We start from the raw sequence: 23,900 nt of genomic DNA, 5'->3' as shown, positions 1-23,900 counted from the left end.
TGCATTTCACGCCAACTGACCGACTGCACTGCGTTAGGCGTAATGCGAGAAGTATTCATGCAGTCTTGTAGGCGCTAATATGGGCGCCGGACGACCGCACTGTTTGGCGCAATGCGTAAAGTATTCTTGAGGTCTTGCAGGCGCTAATACACGTTTAACGCCGCGCCGGCCGCATTGTGTTCGGCGCTATGATTCGAATTCGCGTTAGAATAATCGCGGCATCGAATAATAGAGCTGAAAAGGACTATGTTGTGTTTCGACGCCGTATGAGCAATGCAACGTTGCCTCGTTCCTCTGGATTAAATATTTTTTCCGAGAAAAGTTAGGAAAGTTCTTTATACCCGGGACCACCATTCAATCTTTTCAGAAGGTAAGACATCAATGACTTCTCAACAAACTAACCTGAACTAGCGTTAACATACAAATGGGTTTATTCTCTAACGATTTCCTGTATTGCCGAACTTCTAACTTGAATTAACTTCATTTTAATTTCGCGCATTTCTGTAGCAGATGTTAAGGTTTCTATTCGCGCAATCTTTGTGTCTTTTTCGCGCAATCCTCATTATATTTTCTTAGACCTTTCGCGCAATCCTGGGTTACCGGGACTTGGCTCAACCTTTCTCCCCCCTTCATAGAACCCCCGTAGAAGGGCAAGCTTAGTCCCCCTCACATCCTTCCTCAAGTAGCTTACGTAAAACTTGAACGCTCCCCATAGTTCTGTGCTTGGTAAATAAATGTAGAACGTTGTCCAAATTCATCTTTCAAATGGACTACATTTTGCAATCAGGATCTACAATTTCAGGCTTATCCATAAAAGTACTTATCTGCATGAGGAAATTAATGACACTTATGCTGTTTCTAGAATAAGCCAGAACGTTGTAGTTACGAATTGCAAAATGCAGTCCAAATGAGAGATCAGCATCTACCGCATTTGTAAATTCAAACTTCCTGCTTGCCAAAAAAAAAAAAAAAAAAAAAAAAAAAAAAAAAAAAAAAAAAAAAACAAGATTAGATTGGGCACTGAACTCCTTTTGATGCGCTTTAGAACAGAGTAATTTATTCAGATAGCTGCGAATTCTCTTCAACTATTTTAATAATACCGTGCATCGAAGGAAGGAGGATTTTTCTGTTTCGCCGAGCACAACTGTATTTATTGCTGAACCGCACAGGTTTAGTTTCCATGACCGATTTCATTCAGGTTAATTTAATTTTTTTCGCCAAACGTGAAGCTTTTTACTCCGGTACTCCGGCCCACCCATTATATTATTGTAAAAAGTTCATAACTTATAGCAAATAGGGTTAAAACATGTATTTTGTAGTTCTCTACATATTTAATGAAGAAAAAAAATTACTGATTTTAATGTTAATCATCCATGAGTTGAGCATTGATTTCGGAAATTTTAAATTCAACTTGTTTTGCGTCCAGTTCCGATGTCATATCTGAGATCTTGTGATGCTTTGAGTCTCATCTCATCAATTGCGAGTAGTCTACCACGGTGCATTGTCTTAATTTCATCGACTCTGTGAAAATATTTTAAGTCTGTAATTATAATCATTGTTCCAATTTTAAGAAAGACGTCTTTAAACCATAGCAATGCAATTTTTTTCATTGAAGAAGAAGCATCATTGAAGATAATTCTTCTGTCGCTTTGAAAATGGGATTCGAAGATGACCATCTGCATTTGAACGTGTACACAAGGAGTCTCGACTTTGCAAATCGGAACTTCCTTCCCCCTCCCTCCAATAATGCTGGAGGAGGGACTTGGGCTTCGACATTTTATTCACTCTCAACACAATGGAGAATTGGCACACACAAATTTTATCGCTGTCATTGGCGGATCTAACAAATTGGCAACGTCGTATTTTTTCCATTCAAACCCATGGAAATGTATTGATTCTTGGAGGGACCTGAAGCTTTAATAAGAATCGATTATTTAACATAGGTTTAAATGGAGGAATCCCGATGTTGCCAAATTGCTGCATCTGAGAGAGTTTAATGAGCCGAGTTCGCAGTATTTTTCATATATTTTTTCTGAAATGGGTAATTGTAGGAAAATAGATTTAAAAATGAAAAATGTGCCACTTTGTGACGTCATCTGGCGGCATTTTACATTTAAAAAACATGTATTTTGGCAGATTAGGTTATGTTGTCATATTTCCTCCAATAATTGTTCAATTTAGAAACCATAGATGTCATCGTGCTTGAATTACTTAGCAGTTTCATTTTAAACATGAAATTTACAAAATTTCAGACACCTTCAAATTCTCCACTACGGATATCCCTCCCAAATTGCAGGCGTCTACCTGCAAAACAGTGGGGTGGCGTGCTTTGCGATACATAGATTTATCTGCCATTGATTCGCACTAAAAAGATCGATAAACAGGATTTTCGCTACAAACACCTTAATAATCGATTCTTTATTACAGCTTTAAATGGCGAAATATCGATAATCGATCACCCACGCCTCGCCACCGCTGTAAACTAGACTTACAAATCTTGGAAGCCGCGAAGAAATTTGTCGGCGCACGGAAAAAATTAAATTGCTGATTCAACAATGCAATTGCTAAAAAAAAGTGACTGCAATGTTTCAATGTAGATTTTACAACAAAAAACGCTACTTTAACCACCCCGTGGGTAAATTAGCTTACAATAGTGGTTCAAGTAGAATTTTTTTTTGGTGAAATATACGTTGAAATATTGCAGTCACTTTTTTTTAGCAATTGAATTGTTAAATCAGCAATTTAATGTTTTCCGTGTGGTCCGCGCCAGAGCATGGGAGTTGTCACGTCATGAGATGGTTCACTTTTATACATTGCGTTAAAGTCTCCGATATGTCTGTGTATTTCCCGATTCATTAAGTTCTAAAATGTTAATTCCAGCAACTCAGATGTGCAAGACGAAAGTGCCTTTGGTTCAAAGTTACTATTAAAATGGAGGCTCTGCCGTCCGAGAGATATAAACGTGACGTAGTTCGATCTCGCTTGGATTTGATTGGTAAGTATTGATCAACGTTATCGTATGAATGACAGACATCCGTCGCATGCTAATATAAAAAACATGCATCCATAAAAATGCCTAGGCAAATAGCGAAAAATATAAGGAAAACGTTGAAATTCTAGGCAAATAATTAAGTAGAATGGTGGTCATGGTTTTAGGCATGTTCGAAAACTCCTGGGCAAATAGGCAGTCATCGTCTTCAATGAAAAGCTTCCATTTGCCTGGGTATTTTGATAAATGCCTGATTTTCCTATTGGCCTGTGATATATGTTGTATAGTCCATCTACTTTGACCCAACTTTTTCATTCTTGCTAGGTTATTGATCAGCATATTATTGGGTCTCCATATTAATCATAGGTTTCAGGAATTTTCGTCCAATTTTTTTCGTCCTAGCGAATTTTTGTCCAAAAAATTTCGTCCAGTGCCAGTTAGTCCTATAAGTTTGGTCCTACATTTTTCGGTCCAATCCATAAAATGGCCCTGCGTTGTAGGTCCAATCTTTTTTTTTTTGTCCTTTTTACAAAGTTTTTCTTTTTGACCAAGAACAGTGCACAATATGAATGAATTAGTGACGAGTGAGGCAAATATCAACATATGAATTTAACCTTAAATTTTAACAAGAGGATATGCTACCATGGTGATTAGGAATGAATGAAGGGCCTTTTTATCTTTGTCTAACCTATAAAGGTTAAAACAAATTCAATAAATTCAAAATTTCAAGTCTTATGTAACTCTTCGATTTTTTTCTTTATTTTTTTTTTTTTCGAAATTTCAAGTTCAATTTGTCTCCAAATGGCTCCGATCCTAATGAAATCAACAAAAAATAAATCAATCCTGAGTAATGAGGGGTATGTATACCACCACCACTCGTTCAACAAAGGAAAAACTAGAGAATATTGGAGATGCGAACGACGATCGGCGTGCAATGCCAGATGCATAACAAGCGTTGGGTGCCTTGAAATGTTGCCGAACTGGTCATTTTCAAATGTGACACAAGCAAGCATCTACATCCACCAGATCCAAGCATGATCCAAGTCCGAGAGATTGTTCAGAGTATCAAAGAAACCTCAAAAAATCAACCAAATGCAACCCCCAACACAGTTATCAGACAAAATTTGCAGAATGTCAGCAATGAGGAAATTCTCATGCGCTTGCCACAGAAAAATGCTTTGAAGCGAGTGGTAAATCTACAACAGAACTTAGGAAGACCGCGGATCCCTCAGTCTTTGAACGATGTCGTAATTGACCACCCTTACTCGTATACTAAAAATGACGAGCCCTTCCTTATTTTCGACAACGGTGCGGGTAGTCCAGAAAGAATCATCATTTTTTCAACAGAGAGCAACGTGAAAATACTTGGAAACAGCGATACGATATTTTCTGATGGAACTTTTAAGTCGGTCCCTAACCAATTTTTGCAGCTCTACACTCTTCACGGCCTTTTCATGGGCGTTGTCCTGCCTTTAGTATACATGCTGTGTTCCAATAAAACCGAAGACACTTACAACGTTCTGTACCAACAGCTTAAAATTTATGCAGTATCTATTAACGTTCACCTCCACTTCCAACATGCTCTTACGGATTTTGAAATCGGCAATATGAACGCTTTAAGACGGGCTTTTGATGGAATCCAGATTAATGGATGTCTTTTTCATTTCGGACAATCTCTGTGGTGACAAATAGTGAACAGGGGGTTGAGGAACGCATACCTTGACACCGAGAATTCAGAGATAAGGAAGCATTTATTGGAGTTGATGGCATTACCATTTATTCCTGAGGAAGATTTGGTAGCAACATTTGATTCGCTCGTGGAAGAAATTCATGAAGATGTCCTAGAGTTTGCTGAGTACATCGAGCGCACTTATGTTCGAGGGAGGCGAGGAAGAGGTCGTCGACGAGCAGTGCCCCCACTTTTCCCACCACGTGTATGAAATTCTTACACATTAGTTTTAGAGGACAGACACCGCACAAACAACGTTGTCGAAGGTTTCCATTCAAAGTTTAATCGCCTCGTGGGCACGTATCACGCCAATGTTTGGAAATTTATAGAAAAACTCAGAGACGTCCAAGAGGAAACTGAACAAAATATAGTCCAGAAAAGAGGAGGACACAACATTTCGGCTCCGGTCAACAAAACCTACGTCACGAATCAGGACAGAGTGAAGGCCATAGTTGAACGGTATGCGCAGTACAAAGGAGAGGGCGAAGTCAAAACCTATCTGAGAGCGCTTGCTTACCACTTAAAACTGCATTCAAATCCCCAACGTCCTGAACCCGACTCTTGAGATAAGAGGTATTTTCCCCTTTTCTAACATTACCACCCCTATTCAGTATTTTTCCCCTTTTCTAACAGTAACACCCCTCTTTTCCTTAAGTACTTGCTTTTAGGCGCCAAAAATATTTTTCTTAGATTAACTTCTTCACCTAATATGCAGTTTTGTGTGTGTCTTGATTATTTTCATTTTTCGAGTTTGTGTGTTTCCTTTCTCACTGATTCAATTGGACAAAAATAAAATCTGCTCATTGGACATATAAGTATGTATGGGTCAAAGTAATAAGGAGGACTAAAAAAGGTAGGACAAATTTTCTTTTGGACCAAACTAACTACTGGACAAAAATGTATAATGGACCAAAAAAAAGTGGACACAAAAACATTGGACACAGATTCTTATAACCTAATCATACCTCTCTGTGGTTGAAAGAGAGATAATTAAATGATATTCCATAAAATCCTTAAATTAAGACCATACTGATGGAGCATGCTGCTAGTACTTTAGGTTTCCGGGAAACGATTCCCAAGTCGTCGTTGGATTGCATATTTATCTTTTTGAAGGCGATTTTTTTACGCTGCACAGTGAATCGAGTCTATCAGAGAGGTCGAATGTGAAATTTTTGACTAAAATTGCAAATTTTGATGTTTAATTCGTCACTTTTTAAATTTTAAGGGATGCCTATAGAAGAAGATTTCACGAGGAAACCACTTTTAAAATCTCAAAGTTTTGTATAAACGGAGTCATAAGTTTTTAGAGTTTCCAAATTTCGTCCGACCTCTCCTATCGACTCGATCCACAATGCGCCGTGCTGGCCGAAATGACATTCACTAGATTATACTCATACCTAAAACTTCCACTCTCAGATGGAGTAGCGTCACAGTTATCTGTTACACTAAAAAAAAACTTGACTTGACACTTGACTGAAAAAAATGTCAATATTTCAATTGCGTTTTTCGGGGAGAACAGCAGAATAATTTTAATTATTCAGACAGTTCAAATTATTACATGCAAACATTCCGCCATCTAATTGGAATTATTTCTCATTACATTTCAGTTTCAGTCGGAGGAACAGCGGGGTTATTCTTGGGAGCAAGCGTTGTGACTTTAGTTGAGCTGTTTTGTTTTTTTTGTCTTCGTCGTACCAAGAGAGATTCACTCCGATCAGGTGGGGTCAAGGCTGTCACAGAATCAAAACAGAGATGAGCATGACAATTTAGTCTTTAGATAACCCAGAAAAACCTTTGCATTTTCTCTCAATAGACACGCAAGCTCGTCAAGTACCTTTTTTAACTTTACTTCTTGCTAGGATGTTTTTACGTGATAAATATTCAAGGGGAAGGAAGTATGTGTGACAAAAGTAATACCCTATAATTTTTTTTTTCTTTCTTTTTTTTTACAGACAAAAAAATAAATAAAGAAATACATAAATAAATATAAAGGATGTTTCCGGTTTGCCATGTCAAATTAACGGAGAGTAGATATCTGGCTAAGCTTATTATTCTTACGAACAACTTCAAAATATCACCCCCTCTCTTCTATTCCTGGAATAATTAGACACGGTATGGAGAGGGAGACCCAATATCTCATGTGAACAAGTTAAGGCTATGTGCAGAAAATACTATTTTCGTATTCAGTTTCACTTTACCTTTGGTTTTTCTCGCCATAGTATAGAAATCTCATTTGAAGAAACATTACAATTAAAGGGGAGAGAATCAGAATTAATCTTAATTGAATTGCAACGTGACCAAGTGTCATTTGATAAAATTATGATTTACTCAAGCACGATTGCATATTATCGCTTGCAATTTTTTGTGATTGTAAGAAGAATCTTTGAAGGTTTTGATATAAAACGTTCACATTTTATCTGGTAAGATCGGCACGTAGATAGATACTATAAACAGAGCAGTTCTATTTTAAGTCTCCTTGAGGGGAAGACCACACGTTTAGAACTGCTACTTCATTTGCATCGGCTGTGATTGAAGGCGTTTTCTCCTCCGTTTAATGGTGGTGAAGCGAGGCTTGTATCAAACGAGTTCCGTCAATGGTACTTTTTCCAGAATATTGGACTCTGTTCACCGGGAAGAAGTGCATGTTGGTTACAAGTGTCGCAAAAAGAAAAAAAAAAAACCTAAAGCAGAATAATTTCCACTTACATGGTGTGATTTCCTGCTCAACAAAAGTCAGATATTAAATATTTGACTTGCTGCATGATGTATGTCAGGCCCTTGAATGGCCAGGCTCAAAAATTTTCAAAAATCAGAAAATGCCTTACAATTTCACTTTTCATTGCTATTTGGTACTCATACAAATAAAAAGTCTTTATCACAAAAGACCGGCACCCTCAGATTTCTAAATTGACTTTTGAGGCCATGTTTACATGTTGAACCAATCGATATCGATACAATTTCACCTGTTTGATGTATCGAATTCGATCCATATTTGAGAGAACCTGCGGCTGTTTGCACATGAAGCCGTACTTGAAAAAATGACGGATGTCAACATCCGCCGTTTTTAGGGAGAACGTCTTTTTTTAATGTACCCGATTTAGCTCACTGAGTTTTGCTTTGAATTAAAAAATCTGAAAAGGGTTTTTTAGGGGAGGATTTGCTGTACATAAAATCCTTAAGCCGAATCCTCTTGATTTCAAATGGAGTCAAAACGCAGAGCTTTGACAACTTTAAGAGCTTTCTTCTGAAAACTGAAAAACTCGGCATCCGCCCTTTTTACAGATACGGCTTCATATGATTAATTGAAATTGAGGTGTGCCGAGGTTTGCTTTCGGCGCAAGTGAAGTGCCTATGCATGCAGCTCAGACCTGAGTGCGAGTCATCGCATGGCGTCGGACCGAGGCTTTTATTCTAGTCGCGCCACAAACAATCTGATAAGTCTCGTGAGTCGCTGGGCGCATCTCTGCGACCTTCTCGAGCCTTTCACATCTGCCCTGAGTCGGGATCCATCCAAGTCGCACAGGGGAGCTGAATCCTTTCCCGTCAAGTTTAAAACAGATGTACTCATCCATGCCCTTGGTAAAAATTGCCAATAGGAGCTGCATGCGTTTCAAAATACTATAGGAATTCCTATTGCCGGCTACAGAAGGGAGTTGAAACTAATATAGCACTGGAAAAAAACACACTGGATCTAGAGTCCAGACTCTTAAAAACATCGACAAGAAAAAATACGCTTGATTCAATCAGATTTAAGTTTAAATCAAGAACCAAGCCTCTTAATTTGAGCGGATTTCCTTTTGATTTAAGCTTAAATCTTATTGAATCAAGAGTATTTTTTCTTATCGATGTTTTCAAGAGTCTGGACTCTGGATCCAATGTGTTTTTTTTCCAGTGAGCTGGCTGTAGAATACGAAGAAAATCATACAGTCGAGCTATGCGAAGCGATAAAAAATTATACCTACAACCGGGCTAAAGTTCCTACAGCTGGACTGTGCAGTTTATCGCCTGGCTGTAGCTTTATCGCCACCGGCTATAAAAGGCTATAAGAACTTGTATAGCCGGCTATAGAACCTATAGGAAATCTTACAGCCGGCTGTAGGTAATAGTATTTTGGAACACAGATCAGCCTAATGCCAAGTTTTACCAGAGGCTAAAAGTTAATTTTAGTCAAATGTATGCTGATCAAATTACTTTCGACTGATTTCTTCTCTACATTCCTCTTTTTAGCATGAACACGTCCACATAAGATGGATTCAAACCGAATTTGTCTCCAGGTGGAAATTCAAAGTGCAAGAAAACGAGTTACACCAAATTTGTCTTCAGGTAGGCGTTCATATTGCGGAAAAAATAGTCAGACCAAAGTCCGAGAGAGGTGGGAATTCTAATTCCGAAAAAAAAATGATTACTATAAAATAATTACCTATCCATTAAGTGTACAATTAACAAGCTGTCTATTCGATGCATTTTGTTTTCAACGGTCAATTATGTTAAATTCCTCTGTAACAAAACCTAGTTATCAAATCCACGATACGAAGAGCGCAAGCCACTTAGCGCTGGCCCCCCTCACTGCTCAACTCCGACCGAGGATTCGAACTCTTGCATCATCGTATTATTATTGGAAAGCAACTCGATTTTAATGTAGCTATGCATCGTTATCATTTTGAAAGTTTCCCAAACACTAATTCAGAATGCGGTACGGCACCGATATTTCAATTTACAGTACAGAATCTGGTGCTGATTTATCACAAATGGATGAATTCAATCCGTAAAAAAATCAATACTTAAGCGAAAAAATGAAAAAAAAAAATATTTAATTTTGAATGGAATCATATCGACCGGAATATTCACGTAATTAATATTTTATGACTTATTTAATATTTTTTTTTTGAAAAAATATTTTTAAATTTTTTCTCGCGCTGCGACTGTTTTCATGTTTTTTTTTTTTTTAAATACAATATTTTTGTTAAAATTAAGCTGATTTTAGAATGAAATCGAGATCGTTGTATAAAGAGGTCAAATCTGCTATAATTCTAGATTGATATTGCCTGAAATTACCACTGATTTTGGAAAACTTTAGAGAGTTGGGATGGTTGGGGTGAACCGCCGCCTATACTACTACTTTAACTTCAATGAATGAACGCAACATAATTATGTTCAAAATTTAAATTTCTATATTTTTATATTTTTTAAAACTAGATTATTAATTCTATTTGGTTATGATTGTCATTTTAATTCGTCTTACTTTAATACTTATCTTTTAAAGTTTTTATTGTTTAAATTTATAATCCAAGGTTTCAAATGTTGCTTGATCGTGTAGATATATTTAAAAAGTTAAGATCGAGACAAGTATTGGTACAAGAACTTGTGTGAGAATACGTGCATAGCTGATGACCAATGTAGAGGGAAAAAAGCTCTAAAGATGCTCAGAGTGACCATGAAGAGGACAATGACTAGGCGTGATAGCAGGGAGCATGGTTGTCGTAATGCAAAAAATCCCACGAATCGCATTACAATTTACCAGAAAACAATATGAATACTGGGCACTAAACGGCAACCTAGGAGGCGGAGAGCCCCGCAAAACACGCTCCGTTTGACGAATGAAGTCGAAGATTCGAACGGAGGCCGAGCTTTTCTGGACCGTCGATTTTATTTGCAAACTCTGTTGCCTGATCAGTTTTATCTGAAGCATTTAGGATCAAAAGAGCGCAAAGGAGGGCTGAATTATAGCTTACGGGCGTGGGATGCTGTCAGGTAAAACGGTCCGCGCATTGCGGGGTGTATACTTTGTAAATTGAAGGCGGTTAACCGTATTTTGTTCTCATTCGATGAAATTGAATGGGAGTGGATATTTTTTTGACACCGCAAATGAGATACTTCAATCTCACCATCGATTTGTTTTTTGTTGTTGTTTTTTTTTCTTGATTAAAATGAAAGTATTCTGATGGGGTAAGAAATTGTTATTTTCTTCAGTGTTAACACATTTTGATGTTTTTCGAGAGATAGAGTTGTACGGTGATGAAAAATTTCAAAATCTAGAATTATGGTCTCCAGACGTTTCTTGACCTACTGAATGCATCCCCAAAGTTTAAAAAAATCGTGAAATTTCGTGCGGATAAATTTCATGGAATTTTTCAACTCTGGATGAGAGTACTCGATTTTATTCTGGGTTACCCTACCTTTGACTTATAATAAATAGATACGGTCAGTAAAGTCAAAAGGCTTCATCAGTGCGTTCGCAGAGCTTTACAGCGACGCAGCATAGTGCGTGATTTTTGAGGGCGTCTTCGGCAACGCAGCTCAGAAAAAAAACAATGTCGTGCGTATTGCAGTCTCGTCCCGTATTTGCGTTCCCATAGCTGCGTTTTACCCCCACCTCTCACTCCACTCCAGCATGCAACGCTCTAATCGTACGCTCGTGAATAAAAGCTGTGAAGTACAAGGTCACTCTTTTTTTGCCCCCCTCCCTACCCCGGATCTTCCCTCGCCCAAGGAGAGCAACTACTCACCCATCCTTCGTCTAATTTTAAACGAACGAATGCGCAAATAATTGGAGATTCTACGGTCCTCCGATCCGTCCAATTAAAAAATAAAATGAAAAAATGCAGAAAAAGTAACTGGAGCATAGCGCAGGCGAGCGATCAAGACGATGAGACAGGTTGATGTTGTACCTGTATTTTTATTACTCTCAACTCGCCCTTGACTCAATTTCTCGGTGCAGTTCTGACGTCGATCTGTCACTATATAGGGCACTCCATCCGTCCGTCTAATCGTAAGTTGTTAGGGAAGGGGTTGTAAACTAGGTAGCCGGGTAGCCCTCTAGCATTGAAAATGTCCGTTGAGAGAGGCACGGTATTCTGTTATCGTTGGCAGATTCTTTGCTTTAGCGTACAAAATTGATTTACATGAATAATTAGCGGACCTGGGAGAAGAATTGATTTAGATGTTTATTTCAAAAATTACCAAACATCACGGAAAAAAGAGGTAGAAGTTAAGTTTCAACTTATTGTCAGACATTTCCAATTGGACTGCGCGTTTAGCAGATAGGACCAAGCCACATCAGCTTTTGCAGAATTTAACTGTACAATTTAATTTTTTATAAGAGACCGTTTGTGTGGATTCCTTTGAAAATTTAAGGGAACATTTTTTAATTCTATTCATCACATGCAGAAAATTCATTGAAATTTGCACAAAAATCCGCACAGCCGTTTTCATGTAAGAATCAAATTGCCTAAATATTTCCCATGTTAACATACAAAATGTCGGTTACTTTTTCGCACTGTGCATCTGACCAATCTTGTCTGCTTCCAGTTGACCAAATTTAGTGTGACAATTTTGACCTATTTTACTTTCCGTTTATTTAAGCTAAAATTGCCCATTTCTAATGTACATAAACCACCTACTCGTAAAAATGGTGGTCGAGCTCAAAAAATGTTGTTCCCGTCGAGCGCTGCTCGAAGAATATCCACTATGCAGGAACAATTGCATCTACTTTGCGGGTAAAACACGGCTAGATCCATAAACTTGAATTTCGTGTACTCTGAGGCCATTTAACCAGTGGCGTGGCGTGCGTTGCAATGTATCGATTGATCTGTCATTTAAACTTATGGAAAAGGATCGAAAAACGCACATTGCAACGAACATCTTCATGATCGATTTTAAACCATAGCTTCAAATGATCGAAATATATCTGTAATCGATCATTCACGCTCGCCACTGCGAGGTTGGATCGTGATCTTCTGTCGTATATTATTACCGCAATAGGCTGTATAGTTCCCTAAATCCTTACACTGCAATGACCGTTCCCCCATTGAGCAGATTTACCTGGTCATCCATAAACACCCTGCAATATCTTTAAATGTCGGTTAAAGATAATTTCGGTTAGAAATACCGAGCCGTTGGAGGTATGAGAGGAGTGCCAGATTACGAAATTTTATTGGTATTTTTAATTTAATTGGTAAAATAACAATTTTTGTTTTTCTGATGAAAATTCCAGCAAATGCATTAGATGAGGAAATTCATGAGATACTAGTTTGCCAGTGACAAGATGTGAATGATCGACTACCGATATTTTTCCATTTGAATCTATGGTAAAAAATCGATTATTAATAAGGTGTTCGTTGCGAACACCCTGTTTGTCGATTTTTTTTCCATTGGTTCAAAGGGACAGATCAGTTGATATATCGCAAAGCACGCCACGTTAAAGCAAAGAAAATTGTCTTTATTTAAGTATTTTTTTTTTTTAAGTAAAATATCACATTCTTTGTAGACCCCTTGATGTCACTATTTTTCTACCTTTTTTTATTTCTTCTTACCTAAAATACTTAACCCAATATATGCACAATCGTTACATTTCAAATGCAGATCTTTGTAAAGGAAACTGAAACATTTAACAATGAAGGAAGTAATGACAAGATGTCTACTGGTTCGGAAAATCCGGAAAGTTTGAAAACACTACAACTTCTCAGAGGCGGTCCGGAAAGTAACGGAAAAGTATGGAAATTTCGCAAGGCCTAGAATTTTTCGCTTCATACCAATCGCGCTTTTCAAGACAGCCGGGACAGTATGTAATCCCTCGTGCATCAATCCTTAGTGCAGTACATATTTTTCCCATGGAGCGTTTGGAGCGTTAAAGGGGGGGGGGAAGGTGTCAAAAAACCTCAAATTTTAGTGACCACACCGTAATTTTAGGGACGGCCCCTTTCCAGCATTTATTTTTTCTTGACCAGAATGGCCACGATGAGGATACTCTTCTCTAAATCTTTGATGAGGATGTCACTTTACCGAGTCCCTCTCACATGGGCCGTCGCTTCGGCGAAGCCCGGGATTCGCTAGCAGCCTTGCGCGAAATTTATTCAAAGGAATCCTAACTCACGCTGAGCGTGCAGATTTGCTGGTATGTAATTATCGTATCGAACGTGCGACCCCTCGAACTCTCCCTCCGCCCCGCCCTGGCGCTCGACGTATGGCAACGTGCGCCCTAACTCTGCCGTGCAAAGGAAAAACACCGTATGAGCATCCGCACGTTGTCAAATCTCCTCCAATAAAGTATATAATTTGAAAAAAAATTATGAATATTTATATTTGAAATTTTCAAAAACGTAAGATTAAATTGCGAGTTAAATTCTCTGGCAAATTCAAAGGCAAAAATTCACAAGTGTGCCAAATAATCATTTCTTTATCAGAGGAAGTTTGGCAACGTTTGGAGGTTCATACGGGGTTTTTTCCTAGCATGTCATGTCAGATCTGGGGACGACCCGGCGACCCAGAATCGGCGCATCCTAGCCAGGGACGCAACTCACACGGCGTGTTGGAGCTTCATGTTTCAAAGGAGTCCTGCATATGCTTTTGCGAAGGGACCATAGATCAGAGTACGGAAATGAAGTGATGCACTCTTAATCCAGTGTGACATTGGATTTATTTCGGGTGTCTTTTACTCACATTGCGATTATTATAAACTCCAAAACCACGTTCCCCTTTTGCAAAAGCTCCAAAATTCTCGTGCATAATTTATTTTTATTCTTTTTATAAGACTTAAAATTTCATCGGAATGAACGCAATGATAGAACTCCAATTGGATCACATTTGGCAAAAAGGAGCCAGCGCGATTACAGTGTTTTCAGAATCGCGGCACTTCTCCTTCTCTCTTAAAAATATTTAATATACAGTACAGTAGTAAAATTTACACATAAAATTAACAATTTTTTGAGGGAAGCCAAAGCTATTTGGTTTTTTTTGGAGATTTTTTGGATAGTGAGATAATGATGAAGAAGTAATATTTTTACAAAACTGTAATTGGGCTGTTCCTTTTTGCTAAATGCGATCCAATTATTCCGAAAAACTACACATATTATACACTTTAAGTGGACGAAGAGGGGGGAAAATTTTATTCAATTAGATTAACAAACCGAAACTAAAAATTATATAGGCGCGGCGAAAGACAAACGGGACGAATCTTTGATCATAACGCCTTGATGCAACTATTCGCGCTTTATGGATGTCCGTGTTGCATGCACTCGAAATTGAAGGCGCTTTGGTTTCTTGGCCCTGTTGAACGCGGTGCACTATTATTAGTCACTGCCCAAATGCGGCACAGAGCGAGGAAGGGCCAAAGGCAGGGGCAGCATGTGAGTATTTTTCCGGTCACATCACCTTCATACAACTATGAAAAAAAATTCTTAGATGCGATTTAATTGCTGTGTGCCCTTCACACAAAAATGTTTCGCAATATTTTGAGAGGCCCTTATATCGTGCTTTTAAAGAGATCCTACGGCCATAATTTTGCCTTATTTTTATCCTTAAAAATGATTGAATGTGTGGACATTTTGTAATTTTATTTGAGAGGTGCTTTTAGAATTTAGCATTAGACTTTCTTACTCTCGTTTCTACTATTTTTTCAAAGGTGTAAAAACGCCTTCTCAATCAGTCAACATTTTTTGAGGGAACGAGACGAGCAAGAAACAACATCGAATGGAGCTGCAGATTCTCCCTCAGTTTAAAATCGTTTTCTTGCAGAGGAAAACTAAAAGTTACTGTAGTAACTTAAGATGAAAAAATCCACGGATGCTTTGAATCTCTCAAAATACGAGCTCCGCATGTCTTCTTTGGTCACGTCATTTGCTATTCAATCCATGTAGATCGGCAGATCCTTGCAGCACCACCATTTGAATATTCATTTATTAATTAAAGATTCACTCGTCATAAATTAATAATTGATCCATAATACCTAAAGGGAGAGACGGGATGGCCTCGAAAAACAATCATTTGGTGCCCTTAGGCGAAAAATTACGACTCGACGGGCGTGAAAGCTAAAATAATGAGGTTACAAGTTCAATAATTTAAGATGCAGCTCGGGTAAAATTTTAACATTGGAAGTTTCAGTTCGTGGAATTTTTATTACTTGTAAAAGATCCAGTACTTTTTTTCTTTTTTCCTTCTTTTTCTTTTAGCACACCAACCAAGTGTCTGCGTGAGTGCTTATAAGTCATCATAGCTTTTGAAACACATTTCGACGGTGCAAGTCGGCAATCACATATCTCGTTTGCGGTGTCTGAAAATCTCTGCCTCTATATGTTATTTTTTTAAAGGAGAACAAATTTATATCATTCCTTGAAGTTTTTGCAGAATTTTCTTCGCAAGGAGAAGAAAAATCATGGAAATTTTAAAGAATTGCCTTTGAGTAGTTTTCCGTTTAAAAAATAAAGTATGACAGGAAGTCTGCGACGTCGCAAACCGAGTTATGTGATTGCCGACTTACACCGTCGATATGGTTTACGTTTTGATTAAATGAGGTATAGCGATCCTTGACGTAGGATCATGATATCTACATCCACGATCTGATTCGAAAATAAAGGAAGACATACCTAAAACGGACTCAGGATGTCTAAAACAGAGAAAGGCTTGTTTTCTTACCGCCGCGTTTAAGTCTCCGCCAAGGCTCGCAACGCGACCCATTCACACCACGTATGGACAAGGATAACAAAGATTTGCCTTTGGAAAAATGAATCATACAGAAGAAATGAATTCTAGGTTGTTTGTGGTTGTTTTCAGTTATATTTGATAACTATTTTGAAACAGAATCAGTTGGATATTACCTTTGCAACCTGCAAAGTCATGCTCATTGCTTTTCGCGAAAGTTCTAATCAGTGGCAAAACTCATCAGATACGTCGGTTTAAGCAAAGTTTCAGAATTACGCAAGGAAGCGTGTATAATCGATTAGAGGAAAACACATTGATCTCCAATGCAAACAATTACAAATGCACGTATGCACGTTACGTTTTACAGGTAGAGGGTGTATGAAAAAAACAGGGCGTTACGACTTAATTAACCGCGTTCAGCTTACAGAGCGTTCAGTCGAGGAGCACTGGGATAGATTCCGTGATGCAGCCGTTAAGAAGATACCGGTATCGCATCAGTTCCAGATTTAACGTTTCCACCTTGATAGTCTTCGATCATTGTTGCACTGTTACTTGAAAAATAATGAAAAGTTGTGAGTTAATCTACGAAAGAGAGATGAAACATCAGATCCTTAGTTTCTTTTCTACCTTCAGCCATTTCCGAAAATGTTGGCTAAGAGGATCCCCTCAGTTGTCCCGATCACAAAAAGTGTGGGAACTTACAATGGCAAATGCATTTACCCCCTCGCATATTTTAAATATGCATCGATTTACGATAGTTTTCACCCTAGACTCATCCTAAAGCACCACTTGATTCTTGTCTCTCTGAAGTGAGTATGAGTATCGATTTCTGGCCCCGAGGCCTTTAATTTTTAATAAGTTGTAATATTACTTCAATTTTTGAATAATTATATTTTAATTAATTTTTTATTTTGTTTGATCAGGAATTTTATGAAAAGAACGAGAGGACAAATCCAACATGAATTTGTTGGAAAAGCGTGCCGAATAGCTGAAATTTTGGACACATACCATTTTCATGTCATTGCTGTTTGTATTAATTCGCACTTTTTGCTACATTTGAGAGGAAATATAGATTTATGAACGTTGAATGTAATTCAAATCATTCTTATGGTAAAAATGAAAAGATTTGTACGGTGAACGCTCTCCAGCGTCCATACGTTGGATCCAACCCCTTGTTTTTAGCTATTTAGCAACTAAAGACTATACAGCGTTGTAAGTTTTCGCAAGTATCGTTCAAAGAGGAGCCTTCATTGGCACGATTCGGCAACCTGATCGGGAGGATTCTACCCAGACCAGAGAGTGCCGCTGATTTTCTCACAATCATTATTCCGACGAAAGAGGTTACGCAGTCGGCCACCATGCCGCGCTGCCGAGAGGCGGTGTCTGCGACGGTGACGACGTCTAACTAACTTTTTTTTTTTTTATAACGCCGACGTCAACGTGCCAAAACTGAGTGCACTGCTAAACTAGATAAATTTCTAGCTCCACTCACAATGGACCACTAGACAGGGTATGAAATTCAGCATTCTGATACATGTTTCTCAGCCAAAATTTTACGTAGAGCACGATGCGCACAATAAAAATTACCGAAATTGACTCCTTACGAAGATATTTAATGATTCTTGATGCGTGAATTCAAACCACCCGCTCATGAAAACTCAATACTCTACGTGATTCACATCGCGCGCTAAACGTTATCATGACAGTCTCTGCGATGTAAAAATCTGGCAACCTCAATCTTGACGCTTTGGCCAGCTATAGCAAATTACTTATAGTTTGAACAACACACGGTGGGAAATGAACATTGCTCGTTTGAGAAGCTTGCTGAAACCGTTGTTGTGCTCGATTTGACTCACGTAGAGCTTTGAGTTCCTTGTCAGCGGGCAGTTCAAATTCCTCTTAACCAATGTGAAATAAAAACGTTAATATCTTCGTTAGGAGTTGGTTTCAGTGATTTTCGTTTTGTGAATCGTGTTCTACGTGAAATTCTGGTTAAGAAACTAGTATTGGATTACTTAAATTCGTACGTTGTCTAATGGTCCATTAGTATTTAAACTGCGCACTTGCCACACCAGACGATGTTGACTTTAACCGCAAGGATTAGGTTGATCCTCGTGTGATTAAGGTGATTCGTCAAGCTCAAGTGACGTGGTTGAACTGGCAAGCGATACATCGCATCGATAAGGTAAAACATTTTGGCAGATTTTTAATACTTAAACAAAGTTAGTAGGGACCATAGCCCCTAAGCATGAGCCTAAAGAATCCTTCAAAACCAAAAAAATGGGCAAAATTCTGAGAAATAAAAGCAGAATAGTGTTAGGAAAAAACCTTGCATTCGATACAGAAATCGATAGCTGTATCTAATGCGAGGTTTTTTTCCTAACACTAAGCTGCTTTCGTCTGTTGGAATTTTGCCAATTTTTGGGTTCAGAATGATTCTTTAAGCTCATGCGCATAGAGACTATTCTCCTTTGTTTGGCTAAAAATTCAAAATCTGCCGGGATTTTTGACCTTATCGATGCGATATATCACGTGCCAGTTCGACCACGTTACTTGAGCTTGACGAATCACCTTAAGACTAAAAAGACCTGAGACTGTCATCATTTTTACAATGGTGTGAAATGTAATTCCCACCATTCACGGATTTATTGTTGGGGTTCGCTCAAAATCTATTCAGAGGTATTTTGAATGGTCCACTATAAGGACTATTCGTCTTCGAGGTGTAGGTCATCGGTTTGATCTCCGCAAGTAGCGGTCATCAATAACTGGCAGTGGTCAGTTATGTCATTTCTTACTCGTTTCAGGCGCACGATTAAATTCAATGATAGATCATATTTTTGCCGATGATTAAACAACTGTTACTGTAACCGTTTCTGGTTCTCTGCCTCAACTTTTTTAATTGCTGGCACATTGAGCTCATTTTGACAGTGGAACTAAGCGCGAGGCTACCGTAGTATTGTTGCCCATTCACTGTAATGGTTTGAGTAGATACAAGAATTCTTTTGACTGGAAAAATCTAAGTTTGTAATCGTACAGTGATACCTTCTTCATTTGTCCTGGCTAAGGTTGATTTTCTATATACCTAAACGCTCTATTGGAGGATTGTGGTAATTTTTAAATTTTAACTTCAGCCGGAGCCAGAGTGTTATGGTCAAAATTGAGATGTCCCTCTCATGACTCTTTACATTGACTTTTTGCAGGAGTATTGCGAATTTTTGTATCTTATGCCACAGTCTTGATGATTTCCTCGTTTCCTCATAGAAATTCCGTAAGCTTTCCCGTCGAAGAGAAATTTTATTAATCTGCATTACAGGCTCTTTTTGATGCGTTTTAAGGGAGCTGAAGCAGTGAGTCCCGCCCCCCCCCCCCCTCCCATCATCCTTCAAGTATCCTCTGAATAGCACCACTGCAAAAATAGATAAGACTTTAAATTTATCATTTTCTTTACGCGAAGGAAGTGAGATGCTTTGAATGTAAGCTTTCAACAAGCATGAGATTTTGGAGACAACATCGATGGACGATAGCACGAGGCGCAAAGAGGCTGGGCTAAAATCGAAATTACTGTAATAAGTTATGCAATCAAAATTTCAGATTGGGATTTCCTGTGTCTGCGAGTGTTATAATTTGAATGGAAGAAAGTGTATTTCTGACTGCAAAAATTCAGCGAAAGAAGTTCGCAGCGTAGAGGAATACAAGTTGATTAATCACACTTGACTCTTTTTGAAATTGATCTCCGTGGAAACGCGAGATGCCATTAATCATAGACAAAGTGAAATGATATGCTTCAGGGAATACGTGTGTGTTGCCAAACTGACTTATGTTGATAAGCACTACTGACACGGGAAAGAGAAGTCTCCCGAAAAATAATCTTTCGCCAAGTGTAAAAAGTAAGGAAAAGTTCTGAGTTGTTTTAGCCTGCATTACGTTTGATTGCGTTATGCCTTTGAGGTATCACTTTTCTCTGTTTTTCTTTTCCCATTTTTTTTTAATTTTATAAAATCTCGCATTATAGAAGATAGGACGGGATCAATTTTTCCAAGCGGATAAAACCCGTGTGCGAGTAACTTCATTTCTCTTACTTTTTGGTCCCTCAACTATTGAAGCCTGTACCGTGCTAGCAGAAACTATTAAAAAAATGCTTTAAAAATAGCAATAATTTGAATAGACAACTTTTGCATAAACTGTTAAAATGTGCGCTTTAAGGAACCTATTTTGGGTATTTTTTAAACTACAATTTATCCGAAATGCTAAAAAAAGAGAGCTTAGAACCTTTAAAACATAAGCTGTAGTAGCTGTGACATATGCTGTCGCAGTAGTTTTTCAACACCCGATTTGTTTGAAACAAGGGTCGAAAAGCTCCTGAAAGAACAGGCATTCTTTTAGCAACTTTTTTACGTATATTTCACAAAAAATTAAATTTTATTTTAAAAAAATATCCGAGAGAGGTTTCCGAAAACGTGCATTTTAACAGTTTTCTCAAGAGTGTTTGGAAACGTTTTCGTAAAATTCATCACTGTTAGGGCAAAAGCAATAATTATTTAATTCGAGTAATTTTTTTTCTAATTGGCAACGGCGATTTGCCGGAAGGAGGGAAGGCTTGAGCCTTAGCCGCGGGTCGCAGGTCCAGCTACCTGCTGAGCCTTCAGCTCCACAATTGGCCGAATAGACACTGTCTTAAAATCCAGACACGGGAATCTGCAGTGGCGTGCTAGGGAAGAACGCCGTATGAGCATTTGAGAGTTGCCAAATTTTCCTTTCTGAAACATGTATTTTCGACCAAAGTTATGCATATTTTTCCTTGAAACTTTCAGATACTTTAGATTCAATTGCGTGCAAAATTGTGTGAAAATTTTACGGGAAAATGTTCACAATTTTCCCAGTAAATTCTGTTTTTATCGAAGGAAACTTGGCAACGTCTGAAGGCTCGTATGACGTTCCTCCTTAGTAAGGCAGTGCAGCCGAACAATTAAAATTTCAAAGCCCAGCGTCTTCGGATTGGCCAACAGGTCGCAGCACATATCGATATCGCCTTCGGGTCTCATTATTTGTCATGAGTTTCCAATCTGATTTGCATCATCAACCGGCTCCCGGTTGCATCTCTGAGGGCGGGTGTGCTTGTGTGTAACATTAGACAGAATATCAAACCACTTTAATCTCTCCTAAATTTTATATTACCTCGGGAATCGAATGTATGATGAGTGATTATTGATCAATACACAGTGTGAGAGTTTACGTGTCACGACGCAACACAGTTAAAAATGTCCATGTTTTTGCAGTTACTTGGGTTACCTTGAATTAATTTTTTTCCGAAGATTCAACCGTAAGGGCTTGGTTAGTCGATCAAATTTTTAGTTAAATCGACAGACTACTATCTGAGACATCTGAGGAATAGGAGAATATCCTGCTGAGCTAATAAAACTTTGTTTTTCTTGTTGCCACTAAGAAAGGTCCATGGTTAGTGCATCATACTCTCACCAATTCTGTGCGGTCCCAATACTCGCTACTCTCGCGCCCAAGGTTTAACGAGGTTGCGCATTTTCAACCCAAAGAAAAGCAAACCAGAAAACATTAACCGCATATCTGACGTAATATGTCTGCCGATTCAGATTTTTTAAAAATTCCAAGTCTACATACGCAGTCCCTCATATTTTTGAGCGGAATACATTCAACGTATAGCTAGCGCACGATTGATGCCTGAAGGCACACCCTTAGACGCTAGGCATGTCAGGTTGTTGTTCGTACCCACTCGTTAAAGTCTGTCGATCATTCACTTAATTCTCTGTCTCAACCTCAAGTTTTCATTTCCTTTCGCTCTAACGAGGAAGCTCCTCTTAGGGTCTTATAAAGTAAAGTTTTTATATTTTTGAAGTAGCTACAATTACCCACAATTATGCTCAAAACAGGGTTGTCAAATTGGAAAAATCATCACAACAGGTTTAAGTTAACGCAGAAATATAACAATGTCTCAACATCTGTCTCTGTCTTAAATCAGGCTCTGAGAACGTTTAAATACTCAAAGAAAAGTACCTCAGATATTCTTCGCAATATATCTTTCAATGAGACTTTGAGTGTTGCTTTTTGCGAGTTCAAAAGGGAATGACCTGAGATAGGGCTATTTGAATATTATTTGTTAGATTCTACGAGTAAGTGCAAAGCTTCCGCAAGTTATGATCTGCATTAGAATTTACAGGCGTTTGGGAAGGAGCAGATTCCAAGAATCTTATAAGTTGAAGTAATAGAGGCATGAGCTGTCAAATGTAAATGTTCGAAAGTTTTCTCAACTGAAATATTCAATGAAATTTTTTCGAGTGGCTCTTTTGCAATATTTCGTTACAGCAAAAATAAGCGATGTCTCCTCTGTGAGAGACAGCTCTTATACTCTATAAAACTAGGGACTGTGGCCGCCACGCGCCTGCCAACTACTGAGAAAAACTTCACGTAAAATATAACTTGAACATCCATGTTCAAGTTATTTAAGATATGAATGGATTCAAAAGCCGACGAGTGCACGCGATCTGATTGCAACGTTAAGCATCACTTTTTATGATGCATTTTTGATTACCGTTTTTAAAAAGGTACGTATAGTTTTCCTGAATCGTTGCAAATAAGATACATATTTACCCTTTAATAATGTGGTATAAACAGGGCAGCGACCGTCAGAAGAAATGACGCGTGGTCCTAGTTTTACGGCGATTTTAGCATCGCGCAAGCCAGCGGGGCGATTATTGAAATTTCTTGTTTGTCGGGACGACATATATGACATAGGTTAAAAGGCGGAGCGTGATTGGTCGGCTATGTCTTATCGCTGCTTTATCGTGCCTTTGTCAGGTGGAATGATCGACATACTGTCAGAAACTTAAGAGGTGCCGTTAGCTTGTCGATCATTCCACCTGACAAAGGCACGATAAAGCAGCGATAAGACATAGCCGACCAATCACGCTCCGCCTTTTAACCTATGTCATCTATGTCGTCCCGACAAACAAGAACTTTCAATAATCGCCCGCAGGCAAGGGAGCGCGGTCGAGTGTCGAGTCATCTTCTCAGTGTGATGCGCCTTCCAATCCAGCTAGCGGCGATGTGCTCATGCTCGTAGTTGAATAGTTATCGCAAATAACTGCCGCATTGCGTTTGGTGCAATGCGAGAGGTATTCATGCAGGCTTGTAGGCGCTGATATGCGCCTGGCGCAGACCGCACTGTTTGGCGCAATGCGTGAAGTATTCATGCAGACTTGCAGGCGCTGAAATGTGTTTGAGGCTGACCGCACCGTGTTTGGCGCGATTATTCGAACTCGCGTTGGAATAATCGTGGGCTTAAAAGGCTCATGCTGTGTTCCGACGCCGTATGAGCATTCCAACGTTGCCTCGTTTCTCCCGATAAAATATTTTTTCTGAGATAAGTTAGGCAAGTTCTCTCTGTTTGCTTTTTTATGTAGAATAGACCATTAAACAAGGCACGAATTGGACCGCGTTTAACAGAAAAGAACCAAGCCACGTCAGCTATTGCCAAAAATGGGCAATTTAATTTTTTACGAGGAAACGTTTGTGCGGATGCTTTTGAAAATTTTAAGGAATTCGCTTCGCACTGGGGAGAAAATTCCCCGAAATTTGCATGAAAATCTGCACAACCTTTTTCATGTAAAAAATTAAATTGCCCAATTGAATGTGGCAATAGCTGATGTGGCTTGGTTCCTTTCTGTTTAACGCAGTTCAATTCAAGCACTCTGTTACATGATTCTTCACCAGAATTTCACGCAGAGTACGATTCGC

At 38.6% G+C, this 23,900-nt stretch overlaps 1 protein-coding gene across 1 annotated transcript in view; it reads left to right on the top strand.

Annotated features, from left to right (window-relative positions):
- LOC109033014 (pickpocket protein 28-like) overlaps positions 1 to 7,881 on the top strand; it is a 31,197-nt gene extending 23,316 nt beyond the window's left edge. Inside the window, exons 10-11 of the mRNA XM_072305701.1 lie at positions 2,881 to 2,995; positions 6,326 to 7,881. Of these exons, the coding sequence (XP_072161802.1) occupies positions 2,881 to 2,971 (91 nt within the window). The 3' untranslated portion in view covers positions 2,972 to 2,995; positions 6,326 to 7,881. The remainder of the gene's footprint in view (positions 1 to 2,880; positions 2,996 to 6,325) is intronic.
- Positions 7,882 to 23,900: the final 16,019 nt, after the last annotated feature.

Source organism: Bemisia tabaci, unplaced genomic scaffold (assembly GCF_918797505.1).
Source record: "Bemisia tabaci unplaced genomic scaffold, PGI_BMITA_v3".
In the NCBI taxonomy this organism is placed as follows: domain Eukaryota; kingdom Metazoa; phylum Arthropoda; class Insecta; order Hemiptera; family Aleyrodidae; genus Bemisia; species Bemisia tabaci.
This window is presented reverse-complemented; position numbering and strand designations above follow the sequence as displayed.